Here is an 18,429-nt window from a genome sequence, read left to right as displayed (position 1 = left end):
GTGTTTTCCCGGACGGGTTTGCCGAAGGAGATCCTGACCGACCAGGGGACACCTTTTATGAGCAAGGTGATGAGAGAATTGTGCAGAGTCTTGCAAATTTCCCAGCTGAGGACTTCAGTGTACCATCCACAGTCAGATGGCCTTGTTGAGAGGTTTAACAAGACCCTGAAGAGCATGCTGAGAAAAGTCATAGAGGAAGATGATAGAGACTGGGATTGTCTCTTACCGTATTTACTGTTTTCTATCCGTGAAGTTCCCCAGGCCTCCACGGGGTTCTCCCCCTTCGAGCTTCTGTACGGCCGGCATCCGCGAGGTCTCCTAGATATAGCCAAGGAAACCTGGGAAGCCGAAGTCACGCCCCACAGAAGCGTCATTGAGCATGTGGCACTGATGCAGCAGAGGGTTGCAAAGGTGATGCCCATTGTTAAAGAACATCTCCGCCAGGCACAAGAGGCTCAGGCCAGGGTCTACAACTGTTCAGCCAGAGTGAGGCAGTTCAATCCGGGAGACCGAGTTCTCGTGCTAATACCGACGGTGGAAAGTAAGTTCTTGGCCAAGTGGCAAGGGCCATATGAGGTGGTGGAGAAACTGGGAGACGTAAACTACAAGATCCACCAACCCGGAAGACGGAAGCCATACCAGGTTTACCATGTTAACCTTATCAAGCCGTGGCAAGATAGAGAGCCAGCGGTAACTCCGTGCTTGCTGGGCAACCTAGAAGGGGAGGTTGGAGCCGTTACCATAGCGGAGACTCTATCGAAGGCCCAGAAGCAGCAGTGCCGGGAGTTACTCCAGAAAAACCGCGACCTGTTCTCAGAGTTGCCGGGGTGCACGAAGGTGGTGGAGCACGAAATTCTGACCGAGCCACATGTGCGGGTGAACGTGAAACCATATCGTATTCCTGAGGCCCGGCGAGAGGTAATCTCCAAGGAGGTGCAGCGTATGTTGAAGCTCGGGGTCATTGAGGAATCCAAGAGCGGCTGGTCGAGCCCGATTGTCCTGGTCCCAAAACCTGATGGTGAATGGAGGTTCTGCAACGATTACCGGAAGCTGAATGAGGTCTCCAAGTTCGACGCTTATCCCATGCCACGCGTTGATGAGCTCATCGAGAGACTTGGACCTGCCAGGTACATAACCACTTTGGATCTGACCAAGGGATATTGGCAGATCCCCATGGCACAGGAAGCCAAGGAGAAGACGGCATTCTCCACACCAGACGGGTGCTTCCAGTATGTCCGGATGCCGTTTGGCCTACAGGGAGCTCCAGCAACCTTCCAGAGGGCGATGGATAGAATCCTTGCACCTCATAAGCTATACGCTGCCGCATACCTGGATGATATCGTCATCTTTACCCCGGACTGGGAGACTCACCTGGAAAAGGTCCAAGCAGTGTTTGACGCTCTAAGAGAGGCGGGGTTTACAATAAACCCGAAGAAGTGTGCCTTGGGGAGAGAAGAAGCCAAGTACCTCGGATATGTAGTGGGGCATGGCGAGATCAAACCCCAAATCAATAAAGTGGAGGCAATTCAAACATGGCCGAGACCTCTGTCAAAGAAGGAAGTTAAAGCCTTCCTGGGGATTGTGGGATATTACAGGAGGTTTATCCCAAACTTCGCCACAATGGCTGCACCTCTAACTGATCTGCTTAAAGGGACAAAGTCAGAGATGGTCAGCTGGTCCGAAGAAGCAGAGTCAGCCTTCCAAGAAATGAAGGGAGCTCTTTGTAAGCAGCCCGTTTTGGTGGCCCCAGACTTTAAACGTGAATTTGTCCTCCAGACAGATGCCTCAGATGTCGGGGTAGGTGCAGTCCTTTCCCAAGAGATACGTGGGGAGGAGCATCCTGTTCTTTACTTGAGTAGGAAGTTGACTTCTTGTGAGAGAAATTACTCAGTTGTAGAGAAGGAGTGTTTGGCCATAAAATGGGCAGTGGACACATTACGGTACTACCTGGTGGGACGGAAGTTTAGGTTAATATCCGACCATGCCCCACTCAGGTGGATGAGGGAAACCAAGGGCAAGAATGCTAGGGTCACCCGCTGGTTCTTAGCCCTACAAGACTTCAGCTTCCATGTAGAGCATAGGGCCGGGAAGCTACATGGGAATGCCGATGCCCTCTCCAGAATCCCTTGCCTGGTAGGTGAAAGTGCCAAGCCCCACGGCTTTAGGCAGAGGGGGGAGGTATGTGGCAGGGCTAAGGGTCGTGTAATTGATGGGAGATATGTGTCTCATAAATGGCTTATCTCCATAATGTAAGGCAGAAGTAAAGCATACCAGATATTGTTCTTGTTTTTGTTTGAAGGACCTGTGGTGAGGTCACAGTCATGTGACCAGTCAGCTGCTGGGAACGTGGGTGTGGCTACAGCCTTATAATGTGACCTGCTCCTGAACCAGGGAGCTGTATGTGGGGAGGACTACACCTCCCAGCATGTGCTGAGACTCGCGGTCTGAGTCTGCAACCACGAAGGTTTATGTTTTGTTTGCCTAAGCTAGAGGCTATTTTTGGTGATACGCTGTTTTATGGTTTATGACAGAAATAAACCTCATGAACTTTGGAAGAACCGGTCTCCTGATTGTCTCCCGCTGCACCTGAGCGAGTCACATCCCCACAATATATAATTATATACAGGAGATGCCCAGGTTATACCAGCTGTGCATATATAATTATATACAGAAGATGCCCAGGTTACACCAGCTGTACATATATAATTATATACAGGAGATGCCCAGGTTATACCAGCTGTACATATATAATTATATACAGGAGATGCCCAGGTTATACCAGCTGTGCATATATAATTATATACAGAAGATGCCCAGGTTACACCAGCTGTACATATATAATTATGATTCTATACACAGATTAGATATTAGAAAAAACTTTTTGACAGTTAGAGTGATCAATGAGTGGAACAGGCTGCCACGAGAAGTGGTGAGTTCTCCTTCAATGGAAGTCTTCAAACAGAGACTGGAAAGACATCTGACTGGGATGATTTAGCGAACCCTGCTTTGAGCAGGGGGTTGGACCAGATGGCCCAGGAGGTCCCTTCCAACTCAACGATTCTATGATTCTAATTATATACAGGAGATGCCCAGGTTATACCAGCTGTACATATATAATTATATACAGGAGATGACCAGATTATACCAGCTGTACATATATAATTATATACAGGAGCCCATGACCAGGTTATACTAGATGTACATATATAATTATATACAGGAGATCCCCAGGTTATACCAGCTGTACATATATAATTATATACAGGAGATGACCAGGTTATACCAGCTGTACATATATAATTATATACAGGAGATGCCCAGGTTACACCAGCTGTACATATATAATTATGATTCTATACACAGATTAGATATTAGAAAAAACTTTTTGACAGTTAGAGTGATCAATGAGTGGAACAGGCTGCCACGAGAAGTGGTGAGTTCTCCTTCAATGGAAGTCTTCAAACAGAGACTGGACAGACATCTGACTGGGATGATTTAGCGAACCCTGCTTTGAGCAGGGGGTTGGACCAGATGGCCCAGGAGGTCCCTTCCAACTCAACGATTCTATGATTCTATGATTCTAATTATATACAGGAGATGCCCAGGTTATACCAGCTGTACATATATAATTATATACAGGAGATGACCAGATTATACCAGCTGTACATATATAATTATATACAGGAGCCCATGACCAGGTTATACTAGATGTACATATATAATTATATACAGGAGATCCCCAGGTTATACCAGCTGTACATATATAATTATATACAGGAGATGACCAGGTTATACCAGCTGTACATATATAATTATATACAGGAGATGCCCAGGTTATACCAGCTGTACCTATATAATTATATACAGGAGATGCCCAAGTTATACTAGCTGTACATATATAATTATATACAGGAGATGCCCAGGTTATACCAGCTGTGCATATATAATTATATACAGGAGATGCCCAGGTTATACCGGATGTACATATATAATTGTATACAGGAGATGCCCAGGTTATACCAGCTGACTGTACATATATAATTATAAACAGACGATACCTAGGTTATACCAGCTCCACATATATACTTATAAACAGACGATACCCAGGTTATACCAGCTTCACATATATAATTATAAACAGACTGATACCCAGGTTATACCAGCTGTACATATATAATTAAATACAGGAGATGCCCAGGTTATACCAGCTGTACATATATAATTATATACAGGAGATGCCCAGGTTATACCAGCTGTACATATATAATTATATACAGGAGATGACCAGATTATACCAGCTGTACATATATAATTATATACAGGAGCCCATGACCAGGTTATACTAGATGTACATATATAATTATATACAGTAGATGCCCAGGTTATACCAGCTGTACATATATAATTATATACAGGAGATGACCAGGTTATACCAGCTGTACCTATATAATTATATACAGGAGATGCCCAAGTTATACTAGCTGTACATATATAATTATATACAGGAGATGCCCAGGTTATACCAGCTGTGCATATATAATTATATACAGAAGATGCCCAGGTTATACCGGCTGTACATATATAATTGTATACAGGAGATGCCCAGGTTATACCAGCTGACTGTACATATATAATTATAAACAGACGATACCTAGGTTATACCAGCTCCACATATATACTTAAAAACAGACGATACCCAGGTTATACCAGCTTCACATATATAATTATAAACAGACTGATACCCAGGTTATACCAGCTGTACATATATAATTAAATACAGGAGATGCCCAGGTTATACCAGCTGTACATATATAATTATATACAGGAGATGCCCAGGTTATACCAGCTGTACATATATAATTATATACAGGAGATGACCAGATTATACCAGCTGTACATATATAATTATATACAGGAGCCCATGACCAGGTTATACTAGATGTACATATATAATTATATACAGTAGATGCCCAGGTTATACCAGCTGTACATATATAATTATATACAGGAGATGACCAGGTTATACCAGCTGTACATATATAATTATATACAGGAGATGCCCAGGTTATACCAGCTGTACATATATAATTATATACAGGAGATGCTCAGGTTATACTAGCTGTACATATATAATTATATACAGGAGATGCCCAGGTTATACCAGCTGTACATATATAATTATATACAGGAGATGACCAGGTTATACCAGCTGTACATATATAATCATATACAGGAGATGCCCAGGTTATACCAGCTGTACATATATAATTATATACAGGAGATACCCAGGTTAAACCGGCTGTACATATGTAATTATATACAGGAGATGCCCAGGTTATACCAGCTGTACATATATAATTATATAGAGGAGATACCCAGGTTATACCAGCTGTACATATATAATTATAAACAGACGATACCCAGGTTATACCAGCTGTACATACCGTATATAATTATATACAGAAGATGCCCAGGTTATAGCAGCTGTACATATGTAATTATATACAGGAGATGCCCAGGTTATACCAGCTGTACATATATAATTATATAGAGGAGATACCCAGGTTATACCAGCTGTACATATATAATTATAAACAGACGATACCCAGGTTATACCAGCTGTACATACCGTATATAATTATATACAGAAGATGCCCAGGTTATACCAGCTGTGCATACAGTATATAATTATTTACAGGAGATGCCCAGGTTATACCTGTATGGCCTATATCACTACATAGAAGCTGTATAACTCACTCCATATTTTTAGCGTCATGGAGATTACCGGATGCGTAGACCGTTTACCAGCCATCAGCAAACAACAAGATACTATTTTTGCCAGATAAAGAGCCTTCCATGCGCTTAAGACCAGGTTATACCAGCTGTACATATATAATCATATACAGGAGATGCCCAGGTTATACCAGCTGTACATATATAATTATATACAGGAGATACCTAGGTTATATCAGCTGTACATATATAATTATATACAGGAGATACCCAGGTTATACCAGCTGTACATATATAATTATATACAGGAGATACCCAGGTTAAACCGGCTATTAAACCTATTGGCGGTGGGATGTCCGTCTGATCTGCCATATGTGTAGACGCTCAGCCAGGCGAGCAGATGTATTCAGTAGGCAGAGGATTCTGGCAGCATCTTATCTCCTGCCACAAAGGATGGGGCATGTCGTCTGCCCACTCCTTTTTAACTCTGGCATCTTCTGTGAAGGGAATGTTGGGAGACCCCCATTCTCATTGGGGTCAGTTTATCCTTCTAAAATCAGCAGTTTTGGTCAACTTCAGTCTAAAGAAGAGTCCAGTCAAAGATGACTAGAGGATCTTCAAGCATCCATGAGAGATGGTGAGGCAACATCTTACTCCCCTCTCCCTATAGAGAACACACACGCTTGGCTGAACCGTCAATGGAAGTTGAGAGGGAACTGAGGAGACAGAGCAGATGGCAGAACTAGCTATTTGACCCCTATTATTTACATCATTGACGTTGAACAAGGCTTATCTGAAGAACTTGTACTCTTTTTGGTCTTCACCATACAATACTGTATCATTGTTAAGTCATCCATACAATTCTTCTGCCTGTGCCAGCTATACATGACATATGTCATTCATAAACTGCAGTAAACCACATGTCTACAGGCTGCCAAACCACATGTGCCCGTTCCGGAAATCATTATGACACAATACATCCACCTACGCCATTGTCTAATGATTAGAGGAGCGTGTTGGTTGGATAGGAGTAATGCGAACCTGGAATGAAATTTAGTCAGTCATCCCATGAATTTGATGGGAGGTCTGCTCTGCACAAACCTTTTTCAGATGCCTTCTAAGGAAAATTTAGTTATTGGGTAGGAGGTGGGAGGAATCACCCACTCAGATCCCACCAACCCACATTAGCTAGAATCTAGTTACTCTCTGAAGGACCACAGAAAAGGTCCTCCAGGGAGTAGGAGACAATGGAGAGAGTGGTTTTTCTGTTGATTGAAACAACTGATTTTGATGGCTCTTATTAGTATGTTCAGCTTTTGGATGTAGGACATGTAATGTAAAATGTGGTCCTAGAAATTGGACAACCACCTTTTGGTCTAAATCACTCAACCATACTGGCTTCGGCAGATGATCTACATGGGACATAACGAAAAGGAAAGGGCTGTTTTACCTTCGGACCATCAGAAAAAAACTGTTCTTAGGATCATACGTTCAGATAAAACATGTCCACCAAACTGCATGGTAGACACGTCAGCTAGAAATGCTCCTGAAGATGTCTTCCTCTCATATCTTGGTCCAGGAAGTAGACAACAACCATCTTTAACAGTTATAGAGTTATCATTTTGTCATAAAATGAAGAGATACATAAGCTCAAGCATCTGTAGAAGACAAGTGAAGCCTTTGGGATTGTAAGATCTTTAAGGTTGCCGATGACGTTGGACTAAGGTGGACAAACCTTAATCCAATGTCATCGTGCGTTTGAAGTTCGGCCAATTTTCTTTCGACCCATGTCAAAGGAAGAGAGGATACTTTGTCATCAATGGAGATGAGGCAGCAAATTATTCCCCTCTCCCCATTTAGGAGACATGCCTGCTTGTCTAAACTGAGTGTGCATGTGTATGACGGAGTTCAGAAGGAATAGAAATGGGTCAAATAGGCATTTTCGTACCAGCTTTGGTCTTGAATGAATGGCAGAGATAGCTAAGGACCTAGAAGTTAATTTCTAAAGGGTTCCTTGCGTGCAGCTGTCCCTGTCCCCCAGCTATACCCTGCTAATGTGGAGCCCCCAGGAGTATGGCCTATACTCACCGGCGCCTGCCATGCCACACTATGTCCGCCTCCTCCTCCTCGTTCCCCTCTGCCTCTGCTCGGCGCATGCCTGCTTCATGCGGGCGCCTTAGGCCGCGGTCGCGCGCCCTGCTGGTTTCTTAAGCCTGCAGCGCCCGCCCAGAAGCCTGAGCGCCCAGTCAGCCGGCAGCACGTGGTATATCAGGCGTCTCCAACATGGTGGAGACGCCTGATTATCGTGTGCCTTTCCCGTGCGATATCCTGGCCAGGTGTTTAGGGGTTTCCCCCTTTTCACTCTCCGTCCTGTACTCCGTGTCTCCGTCCTGTACTCCAGTGCCTCCGTCCTGTACTCCTGTGCCCCGTCCTGTACTCCTGTGCCTCCGTCCTGTACTCCAGTGCCCCGTCCTGTACCCCATGCCTCCGTCCTGTACTCCGTGTCTCCGTCCTGTACTCCTGTACCCAGTCCTGTACTCCGTGCTTCCGTCCTGTACTCCAGTGCCCAGTCCTGTACTCGGTGTCTCTGTCCTACACTCCAGTGCTCAGTCCTGGCCCCCGTGTCTCTGTCCTGTACTCCAGTACCCAGTCCGGTACTCCAGCACCCAGTACTCTGTGTCACCATTCTATACTCCGTTCTGCATTCCATTCTCTGTCCTGTACCTCTCACTCAGTCCTTTGAGCTGCCCCTCTTGGTTCTAACAGTCGCGGCATCTGTCTTCTGAGGGTCTGCCCCTAACGGCCCCTGTATAGCTCGCCCCCGGGAGCTCCAGTGCCGCAATCCAGAGGGTCCACTCTCAGACGTAACCTTCCTGGTCGTCACACAGTGGCTTTGCCTTCCTCCAGGGAGGGTAATGCCAGGCTTGGAAGCAGTGAAGGGTCTCTCTCGCAGTTAACCTATACATGCAACACAGTTCCACTCTAGGCCAGCAGGGGGGATTCTGAACCAGAATTAAGCGGAGGAGTGCTCTCTGAGGGCCAAGAGGAAGGAGTGGTTAGTTAGTCTGAGGAGGGTGAAGTGTGCAGATGTGGAGAAGTGCGGAGATCGAGCAGAGAGGAAAGGCTCATCTCCAGCGTGAGCGCATGAACTGGAGCCTGGTCTCCACAGTTGTACAGATACTGACGGTCCTGCAACAGACACCAGAGGAGTAGGAGGCTGTAAATGCACTACTCCCATCTAAGACTCGGGGCACAACAGCACGAAGTGAGCCAAGAGAGGAATAGCGGCTACAGCTGTCTGCCATATGAGGAGTGTGAGGAGAAGAGAATTAGGAGGAACGTCAGTGTAACACAGTACTGGATGTCCCTCAAGTGAGCGCCAGGAAGGAGACTGCACAGCCCATCTGCTGAGAGAGAATCCCTGAGTTGCTTCCAGGCTAGCCTGCTCCAGTACCATCTGTAATCAGGACCCTGGACTGCAGTTACCAAGTAAAGGTACAGAAACTGCACCCCGCTGTGTCTTTGTCTGCTTCCTACCATTCCGGAACCACTACATCCCCGTGCCAACCACATCTACACTGCCCTGGGACTATAGCTTCACCTGTGGGGAGCTTTTACATCTTTAGTGAACCATACTATCAGTCCCAGAGGATCTGTCTGCAGCGTCGGCTTAACACCTCCCTTGCTGAACACCACAGGTGGCGTCACGAACTATTCATCTAACTACATTCCACCATTCACATTTTCCTATTACTTGAGCGCCAAGGGCCACGGTCCGGGTCACCGCTGCTGTGACACATCCCACTGATACCGGCCCGGTACCGAGTACCCCACAGCCCTGGGAGGGCGACCCAACTTATCCCACCTCGATGCTTTGTCACTGACCCGATCCCATCTGTATTATCGGCTAAATCCTCACATCTGCTGCTGCCTGTAATCCCCGAAATTCCCAGTGCTTAAATTAGCTCTGCCAACAATGACCACCTCCAAGTTATGACAGCCTATACCAAACAATTGTCACTCACAACTTATCATTTTTCTGGTTAGTCATACTGGAGGGGGCGCTATTGCATTGTTGTCTATGGGAAAATATGTGCCACTGGTAGAGGTGACTATTGGTACTGCAAAAATATTTGTGACCGAAAAAGACTACCAAAAAGCTCAAAAAATATCACTGGAAACAGAGAATCCATTCTTCTTAAAGAATATAGACACGTCTGACTTTTTTTTACTTAAAGGAGTTGTCAGGTTAAAACAAGGTATCACAAATCCAGAGGATGGTGGGGATCCCAAATAATAGACTGATCAGGGAACTTTGTATCCCTGCTCTAATGCAGGTGAGACTCCTGACCATGGCTCCATTCATTTTCTGGGGGCTGCCAGAAAAAGACGAGCAAATGTCTCAGTAGCACCATAGGAAACAAATGAAGTACAGGGTCACACATGCTCACTGCCACTTCATTCTTACAGGAGCACAGGTCGCACATGCTCACTGCTGCTTCATTCTTACAGGAGCACAGGTCGCACATGCTCACTGCTGCTTCATTCTCACAGGAGCACAGGTCGCACATGCTCACTGCTGCTTCATTCTTACAGGAGCACAGGTTGCACATGCTCACTGCCGCTTCATTCTTACAGGAGCACAGGTCGCACATGCTCACTGCCGCTTCATTCTTACAGGAGCACAGGTCGCACATGCTCACTGCCGCTTCATTCTTACAGGAGCACAGGCAGCACATGCTCACTGCCGCTTCATTCTTACAGGAGCACAGGCCGCACATGCTCACTGCTGCTTCATTCTTATAAGAGCACAGGTCGCACATGCTCACTGCCACTTCAGGTCGCACATGCTCACTGTCGCTTCATTCTTACAGGAGCACAGGTCGCACATGCTCACTGCTGCTTCATTCTTACAGGAGCACAGGCCGCACATGCTCACTGCTGCTTCATTCTTATAAGAGCACAGGTCGCACATGCTCACTGCCACTTCAGGTCGCACATGCTCACTGTCGCTTCATTCTCACAGGAGCACAGGTCGCACATGCTCACTGCTGCTTCATTCTTACAGGAGCACAGGTCGCACATGCTCACTGCTGCTTCATTCTTACAGGAGCACAGGCCGCACATGCTCACTGCTGCTTCATTCTTATAAGAGCACAGGTCGCACATGCTCACTGCCACTTCAGGTCGCACATGCTCACTGTCGCTTCATTCTTACAGGAGCACAGGCCACACATGCTCACTGCTGCTTCATTCTTACAGGAGCACAGGCCGCACATGCTCACTGCCGCTTCATTCTTACAGGAGCACAGGTCGCACATGCTTACTGCCGCTTCATTCTTACAGGAGCACAGGTCGCACATGCTTACTGCCGCTTCATTCTTACAGGAGCACAGGTCACACATGCTCACTGCCGCTTCATTCTTACAGGAGCACAGGTCACACATGCTCACTGCCGCTTCATTCTTACAGGAGCACAGGCCGCACATGCTCACTGCCGCTTCATTCTTACAGGAGCACAGGTCGCACATGCTCACTGCTGCTTCATTCTTATAGGATCACAGGTCGCACATGCTCACTGCCGCTTCATTCTTACAGGAGCACAGGTCGCACATGCTCACTGCCGCTTCATTCTTACAGGAGCACAGGTCGCACATGCTCACTGCCGCTTCATTCTTACAGGAGCACAGGCCACACATGTTCACTGCCGCTTCATTCTTACAGGAGCACAGGCCGCACATGCTCACTGCCGCTTCATTCTTACAGGAGCATAGGTCGCACATACTCACTGCTGCTTCATTCTTACAGGAGTACAGGTCGCACATGCTCACTGCCGCTTCATTCTTACAGGAGCACAGGCCGCACATTCTCACAGCCGCTTCATTCTTACAGGAGCACAGGTCGCACATGCTCACTACCGCTTCATTCTTACAGGAGCACAGGTCATACATGCTCACAGCCGTTTCATTCTTACCGGAGCACAGGTCACACATGCTCACAGCTGCTTCATTCTTACAGGAGCACAGGTCACACATGCTCAATGCAGCTAAATTCTTACAGGAGCACAAGGTCGCACATGCTCACTGCTGCTTCATTCTTTCAGGAGCACAGGTCACACATGCTCAATGCCGCTTCATTCTTATAGGAGCACAGGTCGCACAAGCTCACTGCTGCTTCATTCTTACCGGAGCACAGGTTGCACATGCTCACTGCTGCTTCATTCTTATAGGAGCACAAGGTCGCACATGCTCACTGCTGCTTCATTCCTATAGGAGCACAAGGTTGCACATGCTCCCTGCCGCTTCATTCTTACAGGAGCACAGGTTGCACATGCTCTCTGCAGCTTCATTCTTACAGGAGCACAGGTCGCACATGCTTACTGCTGCTTCATTTGTACAGGTCGCACATGCTCTCTGCCGCTTCCTTGTTACGGGAGCACAGGTCGCACATACTCACTGCTGCTTCATTCTTACAAGGATAAAAATTCCCCGTTCTGCCAATTAGTGCAGATCCCAGTGGTCAGACATCCACCGATCAGCAAGTCATCACCTATCCTGTGAACAGGTGATAATTTGTTTTTATAAGACCACCCATTTAAATACATGCTATTTTTTTGCCTAAAAATTATTTTTCCAATTGAGCCTCATTAAAAATGTTGCACCATTTTCCTTCTATAGCCTCTGTGATGTGTTATCTATATTTTGCCTTTGGAATAAGTTTAGTAAGGTCATTCTGACTTGTAACTCCTTATCTGTCTTTTCTTTTTTTTAGCTCTTCATTTGCTGATTTATAATCACAGACCACATGTAAGTTGAACTGTACTTTTATGTAGTCAGGAATCAGCAGAGAGGAACTTGGAAAAAGACAGATAAGGAGTTACAAGCGCTCCATTCACAATGAGCTCACCAATGGTTTCTCAGTTAACTCATTCTGCAGCCAGAGCAGAGACTATTGAAAGCAAGTGGCACTACATTTTTAATTAAACCAAAGTGCAAATTAATTTTTAGACAAAAATACTTGCATTTAAGAAAAAAGAATTGTACTTAAAGTGTCCATATCCCTTAAATTTTTGTCAACAGTGGTTTAAAAAAAAAGAAAAACTCCTTAGCCTGACTCTTGCCTTAAACTATGATTGAGCCTGAGGATGAGATAAATTGGTAAATCTTCCATTACTGTCCCCATAAGCCCATAAGAGGTCGCAGCAGATAACACTTATTAGAGGTTCTGCATATCTGATGCCAACGAATGAATGACGCGCAGCTCGGTGTAGACAGGACCACAGCGCCCGCTATAGAGGAGCAGACAGCAGTAGCATCAGACGCACTCTCAAGTGGATTCAACAATCTGTCATCAAGCAATTGTATTCCTCTGTTGTGAGAGCGATCATCACATAACGAGAATCCGGCGGAGAGACGAAGTGCTGCACAGAGGGCAGAAGAGTGCAAGCTCCACGGGCAAAGTATCACTAACCGACATCAAAGGGGAGAACCAGTGCTGGGATGTAGAGTGAAGAATTACACACCGGCACTCGGGATACTGACACTGGGGTACAGGATAATGACACGGGGTAGAGGATAATGACACTGGGGGTAATGACACTGACACTTGGGGTACAGGATAATGACACTGGGGTACAGGATAATGGCACTGAATTTAGGGGTACAGGATAATGGCACTGACACTTGCGGTACAGGATAATGACACTGACACTTGGGGTACGGGATAATGGCACTGATACTTGGGGTACAGGATAATGGCACTGACACTTGGGGTACAGGATAATGACACTGGGGTTACAGGATAATGACACTGGAGTACAGGATAATGACACTTGGGGTACAGGATAATGGCACTGACACTTGGGGTACAGGATAATGACACTGACACACGGGGTACAGGATAATGACACTGACACACGGGGTACAGGATAATGACATTGATGCTTGGGGTACAGGATAATGACACTAGGGTACAGGATAATGACACTTGGGGTACAGGATAATGGCACTGACACTTGGGGTACAGGATAATGACACTGACACTTGGGGTACAGGATAATGGCACTGACACTTGCGGTACAGGATAATGACACTGACACTTGGGGTACGGGATAATGGCACTGATACTTGGGGTACAGGATAATGGCACTGACACTTGGGGTACAGGATAATGACACTGGGGTTACAGGATAATGACACTGGGGTACAGGATAATGACAGTTGGGGTACAGGATAATGGCACTGACACTTGGGGTACAGGATAATGACACTGACACACGGGGTACAGGATAATGACAGTGACACTTGGGGTACAGGATAATGACACTAGGGTACAGGATAATGACACTTGGGGTACATGATAATGACACTGACACTTGGGGTACAGGATAATGACACTGACACTTGGGGTACAGGATAATGACATTGATGCTTGGTGTGCAAAATAATGACACTAACATTTACTAAAAGACTGATGGAAGACCTGTAAGAGTATGTACACACATCTAATAGACATCAGCAACTTTTTATTTTTTTTTTAACTATGTCTATAACCGTCCAAATCGCACAAGAATGGAGAAGTCCCGTCCTTCATAACTTACGAAACCTAAAGAGGTTAAAGGAAGCGCAAAATAACGGAATAAATGAAAGGCAAGTCATTTCAACATTACTGCGCCTCAGAAAGACGTGTGTGCACATACCCTTAGACTGTCAGCTCTTCACATCCCATCCAAAATCTACCACAACCCAGCAGATAAGGAGCGTCAGCTCAGCGGACCAGACACAGAGATACAGAAACAGAGCGTCAGCTCTGCGTTCCAGACACAGAGATATAGATACAGAGCATCAGCTCCGCGGTCAGACACAGAGATGCAGATACAGAGCGTCAGCTCTGCGGTCAGACACAGAGATACAGATACGGAGCGTCAGCTCCGCAGGCCAGACACAGAGATACAGATACGGAGCGTCAGCTCTGCGGACCAGACACAGAGATACAGATATGGAGCGTCAGCTCCGCGGTCAGACACAGAGATATAGATACGGAGCGTCAGCTCTGCGGACCAGACACAGAGATACAGATATGGAGCGTCAGCTCTGTGGACAAGACACAGAGATACAGATATGGAGCGTCAGCTCTGCGGTCAGACACAGAGATACAGATACGGAGCGTCAGCTCCGCAGGCCAGACACAGAGATACAGATATGGAGCGTCAGCTCCGCGGTCAGACACAGAGATATAGATACGGAGCATCAGCTCTGCGGACCAGACACAGAGATATAGATACGGAGCGTCAGCTCCGCGGTCAGACACAGAGATATAGATACGGAGCGTCAGCTCCGCGGTCAGACACAGAGATACAGATACGGAGCGTCAGCTCTGCAGACCAGACACAGAGATACAAATATGGAGCTTCAGCTCTGCGGACCAGACACAGAGATACAGATACGGAGCGTCAGCTCTGCAGACCAGACACAGAGATACAGATACGGAGCGTCAGCTCTGCGGACCAGACACAGAGATACAGATACGGAGCGTCAGCTCTGCAGACCAGACACAGAGATACAGATACGGAGCGTCAGCTCTGCAGACCAGACACAGAGATACAGATACGGAGCGTCAGCTCTGCAGACCAGACACAGAGATACAGATATGGAGTGTCAGCTCCGCAGATCAGACAGAGATACAGATATGAAACGTCAGCTCTGCGGACCAGACACAGAGATACAAATATGGAGCGTCAGCTCTGCGGACCAGACACAGAGATACAGATACGGAGCGTCAGCTCTGCAGACCAGACACAGAGATACAAATATGGAGCTTCAGCTCTGCGGACCAGACACAGAGATACAGATACGGAGCGTCAGCTCTGCAGACCAGACACAGAGATACAGATACGGAGCGTCAGCTCTGCGGACCAGACACAGAGATACAGATACGGAGCGTCAGCTCTGCAGACCAGACACAGAGATACAGATACGGAGCGTCAGCTCTGCAGACCAGACACAGAGATACAGATACGGAGCGTCAGCTCTGCAGACCAGACACAGAGATACAGATATGGAGTGTCAGCTCCGCAGATCAGACAGAGATACAGATATGAAACGTCAGCTCTGCGGACCAGACACAGAGATACAAATATGGAGCTTCAGCTCTGCGGACCAGACACAGAGATACAGATACGGAGCGTCAGCTCTGCAGACCAGACACAGAGATACAAATATGGAGCTTCAGCTCTGCGGACCAGACACAGAGATACAGATACGGAGCGTCAGCTCTGCAGACCAGACACAGAGATACAGATACGGAGCGTCAGCTCTGCGGACCAGACACAGAGATACAGATACGGAGCGTCAGCTCTGCAGACCAGACACAGAGATACAGATACGGAGCGTCAGCTCTGCAGACCAGACACAGAGATACAGATACGGAGCGTCAGCTCTGCAGACCAGACACAGAGATACAGATATGGAGCGTCAGCTCCGCGGTCAGACACAGAGATATAGATACGGAGCGTCAGCTCCGCGGTCAGACACAGAGATACAGATACGGAGCGTCAGCTCTGCAGACCAGACACAGAGATACAAATATGGAGCTTCAGCTCTGCAGACCAGACACAGAGATACAGATATGGAGCGTCAGCTCCGCGGTCAGACACAGAGATACAGATACGGAGCGTCAGCTCTGCGGACCAGACACAGAGATACAGATACGGAGCGTCAGCTCTGCAGACCAGACACAGAGATACAGATACGGAGCGTCAGCTCTGCAGACCAGACACAGAGATACAGATACGGAGCGTCAGCTCTGCAGACCAGACACAGAGATACAGATATGGAGCGTCAGCTCCGCGGTCAGACACAGAGATATAGATACGGAGCGTCAGCTCCGCGGTCAGACACAGAGATACAGATACGGAGCGTCAGCTCTGCGGACAGATACAGATACTTGTGACAAGTCCATGGCATTATAGGATATGAAAATATAATGGAAGGACTCGTTGGCTTCCGTGGTGACCGCTCTACACATTCGGATTTTGATTGCACGCTCTTGGGACGAGCTCCTCACCTTGTTCTTAACCTCTGCACTGAGTCCATAGGCCGGGCCCCTGACGAAGTGAGCAGCAGCCATGTTGATCTGTCCTGTAGCCTCGCTCCTTCAGAAGATGCTCTTAAAATCTTCCCTTCAACTTTTTAAATGTCCCATTCTCCGGGAGCCGTGTGTCTGTGGAGGGGCTGGGGATTGGCTCAGTGTGTGGCCAATTGTAGAGCGCTGTTCCCTGTGATGTCAACATGTTGGTATTAAAAAAAAAAAATGAAATATATATATATTTATACAGTGAGATATATCAGGACTGTGTCAGATTTTCCAACTTTGGAATTTTTTGGACTGATGATGGCAGAGAGAGAGGGAACGAGGGCGGGGGAAGAGAGAAAGCCAGACTGAGGACTGAAAAATGAAGATAGGGAATGGGGAGCGAAGGCGCGTAACGTAATAGGATCAGATGATGAAAGGGTTAAATCAAGGCAGGAGGGAAAGACGGGGCGAGAAATCATAAATACGAGAAGTTACTGAGCTAAATGACAGCTAATCAGCACTGACAACACAACGAAGGCGGACGATGTGCTACCAACATAGAGAATAAAGGAGCAGACTGTCAGCGCCGCAGCACAAGTCACATCCTGTCCCAACCTCCACAGCCAGCTCCAGATCCCACACATCCAGGATCGCGTCTCATCCACACTTCAAATACATATCTGTATATAAAGATCTGGACTTATAAGGAGAGTATATGTCTGGAATTCCCCATATGGCCCTATTATATACATCTTTATTTATTTTACTTCACTGAGGGGAAAAGATCTACGGGCAACTTTCAAGTGTTATAATCCATCTTATAATAGTACCTCAGCTACACATCTCTCCTGTACTTACTGAAACCGTCCTCACAGCCTCTTATTACAGTAACCCGGCTCCTGATCCTCTTATTACCCTGTAACCTCTTATTACAGTAACCCGGCTCCTGATCCTCTTATTACCCCTGTAACCTTTTATTACCGTAACCCTGCTCCTGATCCTCTTATTACCCCTGTAACCTCTTATTACAGTAACCCGGCTCCTGATCCTCTTATTACCCCTGTAACCTTTTATTACCGTAACCCTGCTCCTGATCCTCTTATTACCCCTGTAACCTCTTATTACAGTAACCCGGCTCCTGATCCTCTTATTACCCCTGTAACCTCTTATTACAGTAACCCGGCTCCTGATCCTCTTATTACCCTGTAACCTCTTATTACAGTAACCCGGCTCCTGATCCTCTTATTACCCCTGTAACCTCTTATTACAGTAACCCGGCTCCTGATCCTCTTATTACCCTGTAACCTCTTATTACAGTAACCCGGCTCCTGATCCCCTTATTACCCCTGTAACCTCTTATTACAGTAACCCGGCTCCAGATCCCCTTATTACCCCTGTAACCTCTTATTACAGTAACCCGACTCCTGATCCTCTTATTACCCTGTAACCTCTTATTACAGTAACCCGGCTCCTGATCCTCTTATTACCCTGTAACCTCTTATTACAGTAACCCGGCTCCTGATCCCCTAATTACCCCTGTAACCTCTTATTACAGTAACCCGACTCCTGATCCCCTTATTACCCCTGTAACCTCTTATTACAGTAACTCGGCTCCTGATCCTC

The 18,429-nt window shown here is 46.7% G+C and overlaps 1 protein-coding gene across 1 annotated transcript in view; it reads right to left on the bottom strand.

The window, feature by feature from the left end:
* The window catches only part of CNN1 (calponin 1), a 118,122-nt gene extending 101,170 nt beyond the window's left edge, over nt 1-16,952 (bottom strand). Inside the window, exon 1 of the mRNA XM_073587468.1 lies at nt 16,798-16,952. Within this exon, the coding sequence (XP_073443569.1) occupies nt 16,798-16,860 (63 nt within the window). The 5' untranslated portion in view covers nt 16,861-16,952. The remainder of the gene's footprint in view (nt 1-16,797) is intronic.
* Between the last annotated feature and the right edge of the window lie 1,477 nt (nt 16,953-18,429).

The sequence above is a fragment of the Dendrobates tinctorius genome, unplaced genomic scaffold (genome assembly GCF_039654945.1).
Source record: "Dendrobates tinctorius isolate UK_male_01 unplaced genomic scaffold, ASM3965494v1 ptg000099l, whole genome shotgun sequence".
Lineage (NCBI taxonomy): Eukaryota > Metazoa > Chordata > Amphibia > Anura > Dendrobatidae > Dendrobates > Dendrobates tinctorius.
The sequence above is the reverse complement of the archived record's forward strand: the minus strand, read 5'-3'. Positions and strand labels throughout refer to the sequence as shown.